The 20,609-nt window shown below is 44.6% G+C and overlaps 2 protein-coding genes across 2 annotated transcripts in view; one reads left to right on the top strand and one right to left on the bottom strand.

Annotated features, from left to right (window-relative positions):
- The window catches only part of RPL14 (ribosomal protein L14), a 291,729-nt gene that overhangs the window by 49,653 nt on the left and 221,467 nt on the right, over positions 1–20,609 (bottom strand). The window lies entirely within an intron of this gene.
- GGCT (gamma-glutamylcyclotransferase) lies at positions 9,325–18,949 on the top strand (the record flags this gene model as incomplete). The annotated part of the gene is made up of 4 exons (XM_082479552.1): positions 9,325–9,453; positions 12,854–12,999; positions 16,160–16,295; positions 18,490–18,949. The coding sequence occupies 4 exons, from the start codon at positions 9,325–9,327 to the stop codon at positions 18,637–18,639; spliced, it is 561 nt and encodes a 186-aa protein (XP_082335678.1). The 3' UTR covers positions 18,640–18,949.

The raw sequence follows: 20,609 nt of genomic DNA on the forward strand, positions 1-20,609 counted from the left end.
TTAGTTGATGGGGAACTCAAATCGAAAGAGATCTGATTAGAGAACTCAAGCGAGATGTTATAGGCTACATCAAAAACCAAGTCTGGTGAGTCATTTAAGGACAGGAGAGAAAAGAGGGTTGTAGAAAGGCAGAGCAAGGCAAGCAGAAGCAGAGGAAAAATTGAGCTTATTGATGTGATTCAGGGTCATGTGAGAAGTACACATGGTGCCCACCTGAACCTAAAAGGACTAGAAGCCCTTTGCTTCTCAACCACCACTGCACTCAAACGTCAGCCCAGATCACCAAGATCAGAAAACCAAGAGTGGAAGCGCAAGTTGTGCCTTCCCACCCCCTTCATCTTGAGAAGTGAAAGCGACTATGGCACAGCATCATGAGCTGTTCCCTGGGGCCACAGGTAACACCAGTCAGGGGTGAGCAGGTAGGAAAGCCTGCTTCTCTCCATGAAAGCCAAAGTGTACTTGCGGCCCCAGAGAGTCTGGCAGTGGCTGTGGCTCCAGAAGGGATTGATCTCGTTCACAAGTGAACACAAGGGCCAGGAAATGCCAGGACCCTGTTCCCTAGAGAAAACTGTGCCCAGAAGATGAGCAAAACCAAGGAGGCTATGTTGTGGAAACCTTAAGTTTGAATTCCATGGCCAAAACTGAAGAGGTAACTATTGTGCTTAAAGCAACTACAAAATCTCTGTTCAGTGCTCAGTAACACCACAGTGTGTTCATCCCTCCCAGAGGGTACATGGGCTGAAGGAAGAACCAACTTTTCCCATGTACAGCAGAATGAGGAGATGGTGAAAGATGCCACAGCCTCCCCAAGCAGCAGCTTTCTGTCAACATCCCTCCCTTCCTGTGCAAAAAAGCTGCTGGAAAACTGAAACTTAGACCGGGGTGATCAGTACCCACGTCTTTCCACCGTTGGGGGTTTTCCAGTGTCCCCCTTACTGGAGGGCGAGGAGAGGCTACTGTCCCAGCTATAGCCTGTAGGAAAATCCAGAGATGGACAAAATGAGTTATGTCTGTTTTGGCTTTTCCTGCAAACTATGCCCGGCCTTACAGCCACTCCGTATTCCCTGTGGAGCGAGAGTGGCACCTGGTGGTCACATCCCCCTCGCACCAGCCACAGACTGATTTTTTATTACTATTTTTTTGAATGCCTGGTACTGTGGAAATGACAAGGGAGCACTTTGTATAAAGCAGTCCTGATTAACTAGATCAGTGACAACTGCTGGCTGCAATTATTCGTGTAATTCACTGTTTTTCGTCACCCCTTGTCATGCAAGTCACACCAATTCACAATCTGTTCTTGCAGCACGCCGCTGCGCGAGCCTCCCTACCCTCATCGTTATGCTCCTGTGAATGAGAAGGAAGGAATGAGGACCTTTCCTAGCTTGCTGAAAACATGTATCATTTTTTTCCTGACTGCTTAAAAAAAAAAAATAAAAATCAGGGCTTCCTCTGTGGGCAGAGACAAAAAAAAGCCCGTTTCAAGTCAGCTACCAAACATGCATCCCTAGAGATGCTTAGGGACACATGTGCCTTGGAAGAAAATGTTGTTATTCTCCTTCTGTCTGTCTCTGAGACATTCTGTGCCTCAGAAGGACACGACTTCCATAACTCCCTGCACTCTGCAAACTCTGTGAATAATGGATGTGCTCTGACACAGAACTTCTGCCAGGGGTGCTCCTCACATCACTGACTTGTCTGGCAAGCTGAATTTTTGGTGCAGAAGGGCTCTGTCTGAGAGATGAACAGAAAAACAAGCCCACATAAAGCACTGAACCTGAGAGAGCCTGTTTTCATTGAATTCAGATCTTGCCGCTGAGTGATTTTTGTACGGCTGAAGCATGAATGCTTCATTAGAGATCAGAGATTGACGGGTTGTCTGTCCCCTTACTTTTGACAAACTTAAACTCCTGCTGGAGGTTTTTCTGCAGCTGGGCCACTGTCTCTCTTCTGGGCAGGGTCTTTGCTGCATAAGACCAGCTGTACTCAAACTGCTGCCTTTCCCAATTTGAGACATTTTTTGCCCAGCTGCCCCCTTTCCTAAAATTCACAGGAACATACAGTCTCAGAGATCGGTACCTCTCTGCAGGTTTGGTAGAAGTCACAAAACATGTTCAACAGTCACTAGGATGGGCAGTGAAGGATGTGCACACAGTGGCATAGGCACACGATGTGATAGCACACGCTGCACTTCCTTAGGAAAACAAACTACAAAGTCTGATGGTGCATGAAACAAAATCCAGCCCTCTACAGCTGCTGTTCTGCAGAGAAATTATGAGACTGAAGATGAAGCAATTATATAGCAACTGTCACAAATTAAAAGCCACCAGGGCTGGCTTCCCTATGTGCCAGGTTCACCTTCCCAAGCACCATAACTGCACTTATAGAGGGATATCCACCTGTTTGGCATTGCACCAGCACAGGCAGCAACCAAAGAAAGAGTGACTTTACATGAGCACCACAATCAATTTTAATGGAGTGGGATCTGCAGGTATAGCCCGAGGATGGCTTCTCTGGCTTTTTTACCCAAGAGACACTCAAGGTAACAGAAATCTGATAGTACATGATGCGTCTCTGATTTATCCTGGAAGGTTCAGCTGGTGAAGAAAGTAAACAAGTACTAGCACCCTTCCCTCCGGCAAGTTTTTTCTCCTGTCCTGCTCTAAGGGTTGCATCCCTGATGCAATGGCAGAGGCTGTGGAAGAAAGAGGTAAACGAGGGGAGAGAGATGGTACGCACAGTGCTCCATCACAAGTGCTAAGAATATGGTCATTCAAAGGCAACAATGTACGAGTGCAAGATGGAAAGAAAAACAGCTTTGAGGGACAAAGGCTTCATTCTTTCTTGTTCCTACTTGAGATCTGCCCACAGATGGCAGAGGAGCATTAAATTCTTGCTCCACCTTCTCCAGAGATACAGAGCTTGCCCTCCGGCTGCTCCCTTCCCCTCCTGGTTTGCAATCATATGGCCAGAGTGAGGAAACACTGCCAACCCCCTAACCACTGCCAAGTCCCATGCAACTGAGCTGGACCAGGTCTTGCCACTGGTTCAAAGATCTGCTTATGTAGAAGAGCACAGCAATGGTAAGTCACAGTATGAGCTCAAACTGCTGTTGTCACATTGATGCAATGCTGAGGGTCTACCTCTTGTTTTGACCCACAGGGATTTTTCTGGTTTAGCTTACGTCATGCTGAAACAAGGCTACAACAAGTGAAAAAAAAAAGTGCCACTTTTATTCCACAGCTAAAATGTCCACAGAGGCCACCAGTCTAGTGGAAGGACTGTATAAAATTTATCAGTAATTGCTAAAACATTTCTGCCAAGAATCACTCAGTGGAGACTTGTGCCATGTTTTGTGAGGTCTGTACAGAACTAGGAGGAATGGTACCACCAGGGCCTGTTTTGGCATCCACGTCACATGCTTCTGCCACAGTGCTAGCACTGCACATGCAAACACGGAAATGCTACTGCATTTCTCCATCCCAACACCTCCCAGGCCAAAAGTACCCTCAGAGCTCAAGAAGGGCAATGGTACTGCTTCTGGGAAAGCACATGTCCACAAGGCATAATCCTGCATGGTGGATGGAGCTATGCAATGTCTTCTGCAGGCTGAAGGTTAGCAGCATAGAAACGGTTACAGACATGGACGTGCAAAAATACTAACCTGCTTTGTGTGAAATACACTGCAGGGTTCAAATGTAAAGCCATAGGGTTAATACAGGACTGGAAAATACCATCCGGAACCGAATTTACTTGATAGTTTGCCTTTGCTGAAAGAGAACAAAAGGAGGAAGAAAATAAGATTGTTCCCAGCCTATAGAAGGTAAAAGGATGGTAAGAAAGCAAATTAGCATTAAACTGTAAATAATAATGGATATTAAATATAATAAAAAATCAGAAATAAATTGTAAATGGACACTAAATGCCTAAAGACAACAGGATACATCCCTTTCATCTGCCAGTCTACATTCAATAGTCGTAACATTCATGGGGGAAAAATTTTCTCAAGTACTTGACAGCCCAGAGAGACAACCTGCTTGGTGTTTGGTGAGACACAAGTCCCCACCAGAAGAGAACAGCAATGTGAACTTGTCCTCTGAAAGGAGCAATCACTTCTGCAGTGGGAGATGCTAATGCACCCTGAGACAACAGACCACAGAAATGTCACACTGACAAAATTCTCTTGACACAGCAAACTAAGAGATTTCAGTAACAAGGGAAACTATTTTGACAAAATCTCCTGTAACCATTTGCTTTGTATCACTAGAGAATTGTTATCATTCAGAAGAGCTTTACAGTGAGAGAAGCAAAACATTAGGTCATAGGAAAGAAGCCAGATTTTGAATTTACTTACACAAAGATGAGCAGAAATTCAGCATTAAGCTGTTCCCACTGTACACTCATATACAAGATAAAAAACTGGGCCCCAGCTACAGCCTGTGCAGTACAACCTGGTTTTCCTTTGAAAACTAATGTAACATTTGGCAAGATTTTGAAACCAATTGCTGAAGTCACACTCACAAGCACCTGTAGGTCTGTGAGCAGAGCAGATGCCTTCACAATCCAAAGTGACTAAGGCCAGCTGCATGCCAGGACTGCATACACCAGAATCTGTTTGTAAGAGTGCTCTCCCACTTTTCCTATGTCCAGATTTCATGTATGTAATTTTTTTAGTTTTTTTGGGGGGGTTGGTTTTTTTGTTTGTTTGTTGCTAAATAGATCCTACACCTTTTGCCCCTCCAAGAGTTAGAAGGAGCTCAGATGGCAAGAAGCCTGTCACAGTCTGTACAGACCTGGGCTCCAGGAGGTACAAACAAAAGCGAGACACAGATACACACCCTGTCTTTACTTTGTTCTTTCTACATGCATCAATACTACTAGAGAGGAAAAGGTGGGGGCATACCTTTGGAATATGTGAGCACTAACTATCCACAACTCTGGTAAAACTTCTGTAATAAACAATTGTAGCTATGTCAAAAAAGGAGGGATTCACATGGCTCTCCTTTCCCTTTGCTACTTCCTCCTCCCTGAACCGCACACACCACACGGTGACATCTCAGGACCACGCTGAATGGGCAGCAGCCAGGGAGAGCTTGGGTTTACTTCAGGAAGGGCCCAAAAATCACTTTGGTATTGGCCAGAATGAAAAAAAAAAAAGGCAGGTGTTTAGGTGCACAGACCCAGCCACTTTAATAGTTCATCTCTCCTAAATGACTGCACATGCTATTTGCCGAAACATGCAAAAACAGAATTGCAAAATGAGTGATGGATGATACCCCTCCTGGTCAGTGGGGTTACGAGCCCCGTGGGCTGGTGGCTATTCTGTCAGGCAGGGCAGGGAAGGAGGCTGGCTTTCTGCAGGACATCCTGGTCCCTGTTTTGTAGGGAAGGAACAAGCACTGTAACACCACGAGATATTGTAAAATCATTTGCATTCATTTGCACGAACACGAAATCTCTGCAGACCCCCACACCTTGCACACTGTATTAAGAAGCTGCCACCAGCCGTAACCTTCTTGCAGCAAAGAAAGGTATCATTTCAATGAAATACTAATTGCAGAGCACATCCTACTATGGCTCCTCGGGGAGGAGAGAAAAGCTGTAGGGAGGACTGCACATGCAGTTCATTTGCATCAGTTGTCCTTATTATTCCTCCAGGTTCTCTTTTTTTTCTTCAGTGTTAATTAAAACTCATGCTGTGACAACCATGGGGCAGAGAGGGAGTGATGGGGAGGCACACTGAGTGACTGGCAGACATTTTAGCACGTTTAACTTATCCCACTACATCTTATTTTTTCCTGATTTCCTTATTTTTTCCTTAAAAACCTAAGATGGATAGGCTCAGGAACATATTGCATCTAGGGATAAAAACCTGATGGAAACAAATTCCTGTTTTCTCTGCATAAATAACCCTGTTGACCTCCTCCATGGACAATGTACAAACGGCTGTGCATATCCAGAGCTTTCCCCCATGTTTGGGAAACTCCCAAACAGGAGGCGTACTCCTGACTGCTTATTTTGCGCAGGTTTTGTAGTTACATCCAAGGGGAAACAATGCCTCCAAATCGTTTGGGGCTTCAAACAGGTTAAAACAGGTCTCATGTCAGCAGCTCTGGAGATAGCCTGTGACTTCAGAAATTATTTAACCTAAAAAAAAAAGAGTTTTATTTAACAGCCTCCCCTCCAGGAGAGTTAATTGTCACCTGAAAAGGTCATGAGCCAGCAGAAGTGTGAAATCTAGTAGTACCACCAAAGCCCTGCAGGTTTCTACTCAAATTGCTACAGGAAAGGTCCTCCCACCCTCGCCCTCTTTTTTTCAACTGGAAATCTGGTTTAAAAGCAAGGTCTGCCCACAGTGCCCAAGTAGTTCCCTATGCACATACAGCCATTTAGCCATGATTTGGATGTATGTCAGTGGAAAGGCTTGCAAAGCTTTTCCTCCAGACTAGATTCACTTCCCTCCTGTGCTGCCTCGCCATCAGACTGGCCACACCGCTGCTGATGGCACCAGGGAGACCCAGGCTGGGGCCCCTCCAAGGGTCATATCAGCAGCATGCCTGCCTGGGGCTTTCTGCCCCTTTTCTGGCTCATGGCAGAAGTTTTTTTCTTCCATCTCAGGCCTGAGAGTATGAGAACAAAGAGCAATCTAAGCTGGGCAACCTCACAGTGCTATGGTGAGAAGCTACAGACAATTAATTCAGAGGCTGATTGCTAATGAGCACAAACACTGGCCTTTGCGTCTTTGGATTAGCAACGAAAACCTAGTTTTTCTGACAGTAGGATTCAGAGTTAACATTTTCTCTTTAAAGTATGCTTTGCACATTCTGCAGACTCGGGAGGCCTCATTTCTATGAGCTACTCACTGCTCTGCAGTGGACATTGGCCATCACACTGCCCACTGGCTCAGAGCACGCAGTGCACATTTGGATGCTTTATCAATTATAGTTTTAATCAAGGCTTGAATAAAAAAGGGCTTAAAGATGTTGGGAATAGAGGTTTATATTTTTGACATGGTTTATAGCCAAAGCTTACAGTGACACTGACCCATGCTGTCAGTGCTGGCTCTTCCAATTCAACTCTCACGTCCATCACCCTCATGAATAGTTGAGAGACTCAATGTGCTGTTTCTAAATTGCTGTGGGCTGTGCTGGGGAAGAAATGGGCTTCAGAAGGGCAAATTGATTGACTCAGTTCAATTAAAAATTAATCTAAACACCCTAAATCTAGGTTTTACTTCAATAGCATTTGAATTAGCTCTATCTAGAATAGGTAAAACCAACTTACACCACGCACACCAAAACCATGCTCCTGGAAATACTGGCTACCGCTCCTTGGTCATAAAACAGGCGTGGTATTCAGTACAGACTATAAAAAATGGAAACCTCAACACATTTTAGTTTGAACATGTCTTTTTGAGTGGTTAAATACCTAGAATTGCAAGCGGCAGTGTTTTAAATGAATTCTCTTCCCATAAGTTTAACTGTAATTTTGCTAAGGAAGGCCTTTGCATGCACAAACCCAGATATGAGATCAGGGAGTCAGTCTCTTCATTTGTCAGTCATCTGAATTTGTAAGGACAAAAGTTTAAGAGTTTCTCCTTGTTCAAAATATACATGCTTTTTGAAAGAAAAATCATCAAAGTCATTAAAACTCTGAGTGTTGAGAAAGCATGACATTTTTTTGTGCAGAATGTCCAAAGTTTCAATAATGCAAATAGTGTTATGAAAGGCTGGTTGGGGATTTTTTTTTAGAAGAAGGTTATTTTGAGATTAAAAAGTGACAATTGCTACACGCTTCATTCCAATTCCAACATAAGATTTCTTCCATTTAGAAATAAATGTCAAGCTCAGCTCACAAGGGACACATCACAGCAAGCCCAAATGGGCAGTTCAGCACATCCCAGTGCCTGGAAAACCTGCCCTCCTGCAGGCTGGGTCCCTGCGGCTGGCTGCTTTTGGGGCACATGAAGCTGTGAGCTTTAGTCAAAAGCCGGGGGCGCTCCAAAAGCCTCTCTCATGGGATCCCCACCGTCTCACAGCCATGTCCACCTGTTTTCTATAAAGTGGCAGAAACTTAGTTATCACTGAAAGCTCTTGCTTTCTGTCACATCTGGTTGAAATTAGCCAATGGTCGAGAAACTGCAGAAAGAGGAGAGAGATATACTTCTCCTTGCAGAGTTTGTGTTTCCTTAGGGAAAGGAGACTAAAAGCATATACCATAAGCAGACTTTCAAAAGATACAGTCAGCTACTTGCTGTCGTAAGGAGTGAGATTGAGGAAGTCTTGCAGTACAACCCTATGACCTGTGTAACAAGTGAACACGATGGTTCCCTCTCACGCTAAAATATTTATTCCTACATAAGAAAAAGAAAACTCTAAAAACAGAAAACTTCTAGTGGTGAAGGATCAGAACCACACTCATCACCGCATGTGTTTTATGATGAATCTGAGTTGCCCCACGCCTGTGGTGGGAAAACTAAAGCAGGGATTCAAACAGAGTGCCGCACACATCCTTAAAGGAAGGAGCTGCTTCGGCTCTCCTGCTTGCTGCTTTCCCCTCCTTATTGCCCGGGCGAGGATGAGCCCAGAGACGGGGCACCGCATGGACAGGGATCCTGTGCCAAATGCTGCATGAGCTGCCTCTGTTCAGGAAGCTGATGTGGGCTGAGGGCTACTGTAATAGCATTAATGAATAGTGCCTCACCATTAATTGGTGTGCTACTGTTAATAACAGCCTTTCATGCCTGTTTTGCTGTATTATATGCATACACGTGTATATATTGCTTCATCGGCTTATGCTTTGGGGTTGCCGGCGATAAGGCCTCTTCCCATCTCATTCTGGCATCGCTTAGGTCAGGGAAGGAGAGGAACCGCCTCTGCGGGTCTGCAGCACTGCCTGCCCACGCAACCCGCACCTTCCCGCCTTTCACTCCTGCGCATTCCACAGCTCGCTCTGCTCTCAGCGCTGCCGGCTGGGACACGTGTCACTGTGTCACTTCCCACGCCATGCACTGAGGCGTGCCTCGCTCCCGCTCTGCTCCCTCACACGCCAAACACCGCCTCCAAAACGCGCCCCGCCCGTCCTGCCGGGCCGAGGCCGCAGGGAGGCAAGGCGTGCGCCTTGCTTACGTCACTCCCCCGCAAGGAGGCGGCGTGACGCGCGCCGAAGGCGTTCCCCGCCGCCGCTACGTCACAGCGCCGCTTCGTCCTGCCTCTCACGTGGCGGCGGAAGTGGCGGCGAGGCCCCGCCCAGGCAGCTGCCGGCGGGACGCGGCGGGAGGGGGGAAAGGGGGGAGTTAAAGCGGCGGGGTCGGGCCGAGCCGGGCTGATGGAGGCGGCTGATGGAGGCGGCAGTGGCTGCTGGTTCCTGTACTACGCGTACGGCAGCAACCTGCTGCGGGAGCGGCTGCTGCTGCGCAACCCCTCCGCGTCGCTCTGCGCCGTGGCGCGCCTGCAGGTGCGTGCGGGGAGGGGGTGGCGGTGTCGCGGGTGGGGAGCGGGGGAGGTCCCCTTGCCCCGGTAGAGCTACGTGTGGGCCTGGCTGTGTTGCACGGAGTCCGGTGCAGCAGCCTGTACCACGGTTCAGGTGGGTGGGTGGGGGTGTACCGTCACTCCTGACGTCATGGCGTGACGCTCGGGGTCCGCTGTCGGGGCTGCTCTCCGCCGAAGAAGTGTTGGCGTTAGTCCCACCTCTGTGGGTTTTATCTTACTGGGGTTAACCAAGCCAGGCAGGACCCCGCGTGTGGAGTTATGAATCTGCAAATGTAAGTAGCAGGTGCTCAGTTGGGTTGATGGGACAAGTTCCAGGTGGTTTTAAAAGGATGATGCTTCGTTTAAAAAAAAAAAATAAATAAATCAAAGCTTCTCCTTCCCCTCTGCCACGCTGGTTACAAGCGAGGAGCTCTCCCTGTGCTGTGCATCAGGCAGGATGCAAGCTTTCCCCCCCCCGTGCTGTGCAACTGCAGTGGCACCTTCCCTCAACCCAGCGGTTTTGCCCGGTCTGGGGTTATTAAATGTTGGTGTATCGATTTGGCTTTCATGTAGGCTTGGAAATATGAGTTCCTGGTCATTAAGCTGCTGATGTACGGATCTGTGCAACTGGAAGGGTCCTTGGAGGAGCAGAGCATTGATTGATGCCAGTTAAGGATGACTTGAAGGTTCTCTTGGGGTAACTGGCAGAAAACAAGCTACGATAGAGTATAAGAAGTTCCAAAAACTTGTAATTAATAAACTCCGTGTAGTTAGACACTTGGTGTCTCTTGGGACAATCAACCTGAGGCAACTGAGGCCTGCTGCTGTAAAGTGCCAAGTGCTTCCCGATACCACTGAGAAGCTAAACCTGCCAAGAGCCCAGCGCCCTGCAGGGTCAGCCTTGGGAGGTGAGGAGGAAAGCAGTACTGTTGCACACTTACCTTTGGCTAGAAGAAAGCCCTGTGCTTCAGCTCTCCATTTGGGTTTTGGGTACATTTTCAGGTGACACAATAAACATCTCTTTCCAGGCTGTGGGTTAGCTGGCAGTCAGGCGGTAGCTTTTCTAGCCGGCCTTTGACTGATTGCTGTGCTCCCTGCTAACGCCGGGCGGCTTCACTCCCTTGCTTCTAGCTGGGAAATCACCCATGCGTGGGAGTGCACAAAGGTTGGAGCACTTTTCTGTTAATTGCTCTATGGTAGTACCACTCTGGCTTTAAAAAAAAAAAAAAAAAAAAAAAAAAAAAAAAAAGGAAAAATAGCCTGTAAACAGAGTACTTTGGATGCTAAACTATAGTATTAAATTCACTTCCCTCTGTTTTTATTTTTTTTTCAAGCTTTGTTAATCTTCAATCAAAAGCTGTAAGAAATGGGACTTGTAACAAGCACAGAGAGAATATTACACTAGTACTTAGAAGAAGGGCCAAAGACCAAGCTCTTGACCCAACACAGTCTCTAGTGTGTTTCTTCCCTGCTGTGCACGCATGGTGTAATGTAGGGTTTCCTGCTTCCAGAACTGGAGCTAATTGCTAATTTCTGTACGGTCTCTGTTGCCCTTCTTGGGTGGTACCTGACTGTTTTATACACCCCTTTGCAGATATTCAGTGCAGGTCAGGTCCAAGAAAATATAACTGGAGGAATAAACTAAAAATTGGCGCTTTTTTTTTTTTTTTTTTTGCACTAGGCTGCTGTGAGGGTACTTGGGTCTATGGGAGTATTTCCTTGGGGCTGCCCTGCAAATACTTGTCCACATCTATAACTTCAGGCTACTGCTTGACTGGACCGTTTACTTGTGTGCCAATTAATTGGGCTTGAGTGTCTGCAGAGTCTAGTCCAGAGACGTCCTCACGCTGTAATCCGGTGACCCCAACGCTGCAAAGCTGTTCTGCAGCAGTTTGTCAAATGGTTGATGACTAGTGTGTCTTAAGTAAACTTTTTTCTAGTGAAAGTAGTTAAATGGGGGACATTTTATGGGGTAGGAAGATGTCTCTATTGACGGAGTAAATAGTGTGGCTTTGCCAGGCTGATGACTATCTCACATGCACAAAAAAAGAAAATTTGGTTAGTGTTCTGATCAGTGCTGTTTTGTGTGTAAGCCTCCAACTGCTCAACTTTTGCAACCTTTTCCCCATATCTGTTAGGACATACTGCCAGAAGGTAATGTGTTTCACAAAGTGAATGTTAATATGTGCATGCATATATTTCAAATAAAAAATTATCTAATAGCTTAAAGAGGGTGATCATGAGAAATAAGCAAAGCTGTGAAGTTGTATAGGTTTAGGTTTTATTTTTGTTGCTGGTTTTAATCCTTTTTTGCCTTTGCCAGATTTTGTTGTTGTGGTTAAGCAGGTAGTCTTCCTTAAAGTTGGTGGGTTGTTTTTTGTGGTGGTGTGTTTTTTCTTTCCCTTCCCTACTGCTAGGGAAGGATCCACAAATTGGCTAACAAGTAGGAGAGGAAACTGAGTGTATGGAGTCAGATGGGAAATTACCCTGGAAAAATGCAAGAACCCATTATTCTCTTTTGCCTGTAAAGTAATATTTGATATTACTTAGAAATCACATCTCTTTTTCTTATAAAACAATGTTTCAAGTTGCAAAAACCTGAATAAGGTCACTCAAGGAGGCATATGCCTTGACTTAAGAATACCCAAGAATGTTCCAGTTGAGTGATGAGATGGCACAGAACACTGGAAAATCCACAGGATGGTATTTTATAATTGAGCAATTTTATTAGTGCATGAGGACAAGACCCAAAGCTCACCATCTTGGAGGCTTCTTTACCCTTACTATTTTCCTGGACCCTGCATGGTAGCAGTCTTAACAGCACCAAATGCTGCAAGGGAATGGGCACCAGGCAGGTGTGTCTTTTGAGGAATGAGAAGGCGGCAGTAGTCAGTTCCCTCCTTCATGGCACACCTCAGCCGAGGGCCCTTCATATTGTCTGAAGAGAAGCACATTGGCAATCCTGTCACTGCCAACTTGGACAAGCTGAGATTTCTTCAGCACTGCTGTATTTACTGAAGAATTGGGTACGTGTGCTACTCTAGAAGAAAGGGCTACCTCCACTTTCTTCTCACTGCTAGAAATTGTTAGCTAATGTTTAGCCAGCCTACTGAGAGATTTGGATGTTGATCCGGGTCTCTGCAGGCCAAGACTACCAACAGTGCTCTCTGCCAGACCAATGCTCCTGTTTCTCACAGAGAGGTGGAAGAGGCTGACTTCAGCCCCTTGTAAGATGGGAGCTGGATCAGATCCCACCTGTCCGTTCCTCCTTCTGTGACTCCACTGACTACTTGTAGACTCTCCTTTAGCTGCCCTTTCATGTCAAGAATAGCCAATGGCCCTTATCTTAAGTGGAAATTGATTCTCTGCATTGGTTTCATTTGCAGGACTTTAAGCTCGAGTTTGGCCATCATCAAGGCAGGACAAGTTCTGTCTGGCATGGAGGTACAGCCACCATTGTTCAGAGCCCTGGAGATGAAGTATGGGGAATAGTGTGGAAAATGAACGCTAGCAATTTAAGTTCACTGGATAAGTAGGTGACTTAACTTTTGCTGTCTTCTACTACCTTAGCAAGCAATTGAATAGTAGTAGTTAATTTTTGGTAAAGAGCTGTGTGGAAGCTTTGGTGTTGGAATCAAGAAGATGCTTTGGATTTTAATATGTGAATTTCATTTCACAGTACATGTATTCACTTCTAACACATTTGTGACTGAAATGGCTTTGTTTTCAAGCTAAAGCTACTTAGGCGTATTTTAACAAGGTGTGGACTTTGATCTGGACCTGATACGTTGGTCAGCCTTCTTTTTCTAACCCCTGTCCTCACAATGTCTTGTCCCTTAAATGACTGTAAACTCTGTATTTGTCCTGTCGCACTTTTCCCATTGCTTTAGGGAGAGTTTCCTTTGAGGCTGACATCAATTTCTGTCTCTATACATCTGTAGACTCCAGTTGTAGTGGAAAAAGAAGGGAGGAGGACAAGACTTTGCAGAGGAGATCTTTAATACAGGCAAAGGGACCTTTTGAGGAAGTTATTTTGCATGTCTTTTAAGGATTCAAACTTTTGTGAACTAGAGGTAGATCCACACAGGGAGCTAGGGTGGTTTTGCTTCTCCCTTTGAATGGGAGAAGCTACCTGCACCATTACAATGCATGGTGGAGGATGTTCTGCCTGTGCCTGATAATTAAGACAAGTTTAAGGCAACTTGAGCAAGTTGTTCCCAGGCAGAAGTCTGGAGGATCACCTGGGTAACCAAATCAAGGAGCAGCATAACTTCTTGCAGGGTCTAAGGCAGGACTTGGAACTTAATATCCAAAACTTTGGCTGGTGTCACATGCTTACTGCAGCTTTTGGGATGTGCCTGCACAGCATGGTGCTTGTGGTACACAAGGATCGTTTGTTCAGAGCCGTTCATCACTGTCAATTAATTCCAGTAGAAATCTGGGCTAGTGAGGCTAAGGAAGCAGCACATATTAAACCCATTGAAAGCATTAAATTAATACAGTTCTCCTGCCTCGGGTACTGTTGCAATTTTGGTTATGGCCGCACTGTGCTGTGTAGACACGTCCTTGTAACCTTGGCCATGAAACTTGAAAGTTCTAACTTGCTTTTCATTGCCTACAGTGAACCTGAAATACAACAGAAACTGTTGCCCAAGTTCTGTTAGCACATCATGGGAATGGGCACTCTCAGCACTCTCATGTCCTGGTTTGGGAGTGTTAGTCCCAAGCAGGAGGGCATCTGGCTGGTAGGCTTCTGGTCGGGGAGAGCTTCACGTGTCCCTGCTTTATGATCTCCCGAGTTCCCCCTCTGTTGCTTACACTAGCACTTACCTCCTGCCCCCCTTTCTGCAGACCTTTACTGAAATCTCCTGATTTACCATGCTTTCCTAAAGCATAAACTTCACAAGTATAAAGATCCTGTCTGACAGCATCTGCTTTGATAGTAGCACCTTTCCCCCCTGCTGTGGGGACAGTATTTTGTATTTTGACTTCTAGAAGGTTGTCTACATACTGGAGATGCCTGACATCTGTTTGACAGGGGATAAACCTTAATGCTAGCTAAGATGTTAGAGACTTGAGTGCTATAATGTCACCAAAAACTGCAGGATGGACACTAGCAGCAAAGATTGCTTTTTTTCCAGCTGCCTCATTGATGCCATGAAGGTGAACACATCCATTTCCAGTTCTTGGCTTTTGTAGTGACAGTCAATAGTGTTTTTCTAAGGATTACTTCTAACCAACTCAAGTGAGCTTGTGTGTCTTTCTGCTGAAGGTCTTGGGATTCTTTGGCTGTGTGCAAGCAGATATATTTGTAAGTTCTCAACCAAGTTATTTCCTGGAATGTCCATGTATCAATAAAAAAAAAAAAAATAATTGCTATGCCCCCCTTCTCTCCCCTTTTTGCTTTTCCCCCCCGAGTCTGGGTAAAGTCTCTGCTTTGTTCTCCAGAAGCAAAGGAGGGAATATGTAATTGATGCTGCGTGTAGTTAGTTGAAATACTAGTAAAATAATGTAACATATAGAAAACAAGTATGGGAGGGGAATCTTTTGCTTAGATTGCTGAGCTCTTTGGCTTCAAATGCATTTTGGTGCTGTCCTGTGGTCAGCTTTTTTTTTTTTTTTCCTTTGTCCTCTGCACTTCACAAATCTAAAAGTTGCGGACTAAATCGTTACTTTCGATAATATATCCTAGCAATGGATGTTACTTAACTATAACATCTTTCTTGCTCTCACACACCCATGTGACTTATTTTGCAGCCTGTTGGCCTTGAATCTGCAGTTAGCTTCCAGTCTCTACTTGCACTTAACCTAGTTGCTCACATAATGTGTCCTATGCTATGTATGTTAAGTAACTTGAAATGGTAGTCTTTGAACAAAAGATAAGTTGTCAGAATGATGTTTTGACGAGCAGTGTTAAAAGCCATGTTACCACTCATATCTAAAGCACATCTAAAGTTAATTGTGCTATAAAGCCTGTCTTGTATTGCTTAAGCTTCTTGTTTACTTCTATTTCTTCAGACTTCTGGTGGCTGAATGCTAATGGTTAAAGACAACAAGCAGCGTTGTTCTCGAGTTTGGTTTTGTTTTCCCAAGACAGCATGAATTTGCCAATAAAAAAAATAACAAAATGGGTTTTCCCCTGATCTAGCTTATTGGCGCTGTACACGTGTTGTGCAAACTAAAGGCTGTCTTGGATTATTCATTGGAATGTGCATCAAAAGAGTTGTGTGAGTTTCCCCTTATTCAAATGTAACACAATGGGCAAGATAAAACTTTGCAGTTGTTTCATTATCTGAGCGGAAGGTAGTGAATGATATCTGCCTGGCTCATTAATTCTGATAATCTTGGTTGTATTTCTCTTGTAGATTACCAGACTTGCACAGTAATGAAATCACAAGGTGTATTCTCTCTCTAACTGTGCGAGTTAACCACTAGTCATCTTCCTTACAGAGCTGAAATGATAAAAGTGAATGCTGCTGCTTCTTCAGAAACTTATTTGTGGATGGGAAACAACTTTGCACAAAAAGTACTGGAATAAGTTTTGCTTTATTTGCTTTTCTTTAAGTCTGTTAACAGTGCAGACCAGTGTCCTGCCTTGAATTCTGTTATAATAAATGCATATGTTAAATTGCATAGTTTGTTTAAAAGGTGCATCAGTTATTTGGCATGAAATGAATATATGTCCTTTACAGGCAAGAGGGAGTTGAAGATGGCATTTATGTCCCAATAGAAGTTAATGTCCACACTCAAGCAGGAAAGGTACTGACCTGTCGAAGCTACCAGATGAAGGACTACCTCTGTGGTCCCCCTTCTCCTCAATATAAAAAGGTAGGTATTGCACTGTCATTTTGGAGAGAATGCACAGAAATATACAATGCAGTACTTCTGTCCTATTTAATAAGTACTTTATTTAGAGTGGATGGAAGGCATGAGTAACTAATGTAAAAGTATAACTTAATCTTTATGCGATGTAATAGTGTAATGATGCTCACAGAAGATTGCTAGCTCTTAAAGGCCTACTAAATCAGGTGGGTTTTTTTGGCTTAGTTATGCCTTATGTGAAGCCTCTGTTTAACTTGTGAATTAGTTATGACTGACACAAGGATTTCTGAAGGATGTTGTTTACATATATGCAGCAGTTCTCTGTTTGAAAAATTAATGTACTCCACTAAAAGGACAGAGGGAAGCTTCTGTGGGGAAAATACACCACCTGGCTTGTAGTCTCAAGGACACGGATTATCCCTATTGTCTTATGAAGTATCTTACTGTCATTTAATACAGGAGTTCACCTGCCTCCTTTTGCCAGATGCATCATCAGTATATCACAGGACTTCCAGCAACATTGCGGAGCACTGCAGGGTTCCCACTTGACGGCTGGTGGGGCAGAGCTGTTTCAACACTGTTCTGCAACACACTGACTATAGAGACACATGATCCAGTCACGCAGCAGGCCTGACCTGCTTAGCTTGTGAGATCTGATGCAGGCCTAGCCCCAGGTGGCACGACTGCATGTCTGGAATTGTGCAGTTATTAGCAATTGCAGATAGACATCACTGTAATGTGTTGACTTTTTTCTACCGAAAGCAAAGAAACAGGGCTTGGGCTTGTTAAATCCCAAGTGTGCAGCCTTCTCTTAAATGAGGAACTCTCTCCCATGAATCAGCTTCTAGGAGCATAGCTAAGGCCACCTCCTGCCAGACTTCTGAAGAGAAAGCTTGCTTAGAAAGCAGGCTCTGCTACTTCACAAACCTCTTCCCTGTCTTCCCGCTTCCTGTCAAGACAGATCTTTAGGACTTTTCTAGCAGTTAATACATAGTCTGCTGCTGTGTGTCAGCTCTCACTAGTATGCTGTAAGAGCAGACTTCCAATATTGGCAACTTTATCTAGTTAAACATGCCCTCCTGCTGTTGTCAGGGTCAGTTGTTAGTTCTCTTCTTGCCCCCCCTGCCCCTCCAGCTTTTGTTTAAGTTAACCAGGCAGGAGAGTTGAAAATTTAGTGCAGGTGAGTGGGCACAGTGATCTACATCCATCTACTGTTGTGTACCTTTTGTGGCAAAGTTCATCCTTTCTAGGCACCTCATCCTTGAATTTCCTGGCTGTTGATGGCATGAAAGAGTATTTACAATAGTGTCAGCTTTTTAAATCTGCATTTTAATCTCTTTCTTCATTTCTGTATGGAAACTTGCTGGTGTCTCTTTCAAGCCTTGGCTCCCATAGCCTGCTTTTTTCCTCTCACTGTCCCTTATTTTCTCTTGCACCAATACTGAAGTTTTTGTATGTAGAAGGAAGGCTGCGGTAGGAAATTCTAAGGAATCTGTGCTTTTTCACTAAGCTAAGTATCTGTTTCTGTCACTCCGTAACCATGAAAAGTCATATCTGGGTTTCCTTCTCAGCTGATGTTCACAAGAGTCTATATTGGGAAGGGGAAACACTGGTCAGCCTGTTACACTGGAGAAAATGTGAAACAGACTGGGAATAAAATGCTGTGTAGTTCAAAATCAAAACTTGGGTGGGGGGGAAGGAAAGATTAAGAGGTTTGAGAAGGGTGTACTTTTCCACTAAGCTAAGTTTCAGTTACTCCATAACCTGTCTACTATAACCATGCTGTTGTGCTTTGGATTTGAACAGTTTAATTTTAAAAATAACTTCAGTAATGTATGCTGCTTCTCACTGAGTTGTGATACTAAGGCTGGCTAAAGGCATAAAAAGTTGTTCTCTTTCTCCCTGGAAGAAAGAACGGCATAACTGAGTAACAGATTACTTGTGTAGTCGTGTGCATGTTAGTAGCATTTCAGAATCTTAGGGGTATACCTTTTCAGAGTAATTTTGTTGATGCTGTTAAGGTCTTCAGTGGTCTTCTAGAAGCCTTTGGCTATCTTTAAGTACAAATAGCATTATTTGGGATTAATTTTCATGTTAACTTAATGGTTCTTTCTGTATGAGTAAATGTTTGGAGGGATCTGTCCTTCCTAATGCTATTATTGAAGGTGCTTTTTTTTTTTTTTCCCCTTTTGATTTTTAGGTTATCTGCATGGGTGCAGAACAGAATGGCTTGCCAACTGAATATCAGAAGAAATTAGAAGCTATTGAAACTAACAACTATGCAGGACCAGTGCCAATCATGGAAGAGATTGAAGCTGCTATTAAAGCAAAGAAAATAAATTCTTCATAGAATACCTCTGCACTTGCTTGGCCATTCACCTTGATTTACATACCTCTCCTCACTGCACTGATCAGCAGTTTCTTTATTTATGAAGAAAACATGAGTTTGCTGTGCATCTACAGTAAGCCATTAGACATAATTTGCAGTCTGAAGACACATTGACATTGGTAACTTCTTCATTTTGTATGTATAGCTTGAGTACATGCTGAAGTTTTTGCAGATTTAGAAATTATCTTTCTGTAATTGTCATGCAGTGCTGCATGCAAATTTGTGCTTCGTTTACTGACCTTTTTTAAAAGAAAAAGGCCATCTCAATGGGTATTGGCATCTGTTGCCTTCTGAGGAATAAGGGCTGCGGGATCAGGCCCTTTGTTCTTAAATGTTGTATACACAATTATCAAGAATTTCAAATATTTGTTAGATGCAGAGTAGACTGAAAACTCTAAACCATGACTAAACTTTTTCCTCTGTTGCTTCTCTTGATGGTTTAAAGCCCAACCTATCTGAAGCTATGAAGTTCCTGTTTCTCTTTTTATAGTTAACAAAGAAAGAAAAGTAATTTTTTTTTTTTTAACAATCTCCATGTTTTTAAGTGTTAGTCCAAAAGGCAACCCAGGCCTGAAGACAACATTCAGCAAAGGATGTCATTCAAAGCATAATGACCTCCTCTTTTCTGTCTTGTAATAATCATAGGTGAACTGGTTATATAACCAACAGAGGTGGGTTGGTTTTGGTTGGTGGGGTTTTTTTGTGTGGGTGTTTTTTTTTTTTTTAAGAATTCATTTTTGTTAGATAATTCAAAAATTTTTTGAATGTCCTTTTTGACTAGCTGGTTGCTTATCTAGGCCTTGGTGTCGTGTCCAGTGAAATCAGGAAGTCTCCTGTGAGTCCTGGCACATTTGTTTCATGGTTTTGTTTGTCTATTAAACCCCAGGTGAATAGACTTGGCTTCCCGCACACCACAGCCCCCCCCCCCAGCTTTGACAATCTCCTGCAGAACTGGAAGCTCTTGTAAGGTTTAGAGTACTTACCTTTATGGCACTTGGCAACCCCCATAGTTGGGGGGGGGGGGGGGGGGAATTGACAACCTGGAAGATGTTAACTGAATTTCAGCTTATCTTCTGTATGGTGTTGGGGTTTTTTTTCTTAATGTATGGAGGGGTGTAAGATATAATCAGTGTCACTGTGTGACTGCTTAGATAAACAAATTACAAAGTAACAGACCTACCGGGTCTTCTCTGCATAAAATTTTTCAGTAAACTTCTGTCAGGAATGTATAGGTGCTGTCCTGATGCCGTACGCCCATTTCCAGAGGAGGGCACGGGGACTGTAGTAACACATGGTACTTTCTGTATCTGCACTGTCTGGTCTGAAACTGATGAAATAAAACCACAATTACCAAAATGTCTCCCTTGTCTGGTACATGCACACTTCAAAAAATATCAGTGTTGCTGATGTAAGTGCATGCTGGCTGAGTGGAAATGTAACTGGAACTTCCATGGGCTCTTTGCATTTTTAATGGCTGTGACCTTCAGTATGGAGGGCAAAACTGTGCACGAACACACTCCTTGACAACAGCACCACTTATTTTGCTTTACCCTTACCAGGATCCCTTTGGGGTTGTGAGAAGAAAATGGAAAAATGATGCCCTGAGACCCGCCTTCGAGGGAGTTGACAGGAGCTACTTGATGCCCCATCTTGAGGAAAATGGCGGGAGCTCCTGAGGGCCGGGGAGAAGCCTCCCCCGACGCTTCTCTCAGGAAAGGAAGCCCTCCGCCATGGCGGTGTGGGGAGGGAAAGGCGGCTGTTCCTGAAGGAGAAAAGGCCTTCGGCCGTTCCTGGGTGGGGAGGAGCCGCTTCCCGCCGGGGAGGAGAGACCGTGTGTGGGGCGGGAGCTTTTTGCCGGGGGTGGGGGTGGGGGAAGCACACGTGGGCCGGCCGCCACCCCGCTCCTCCCCTCGCGTCCGTCCCTTCGCCGC

The sequence above is a fragment of the Vanellus vanellus genome, assembly GCF_965231255.1.
Source record: "Vanellus vanellus genome assembly, chromosome: 2".
NCBI classification, from domain to species: Eukaryota; Metazoa; Chordata; class Aves; order Charadriiformes; family Charadriidae; genus Vanellus; species Vanellus vanellus.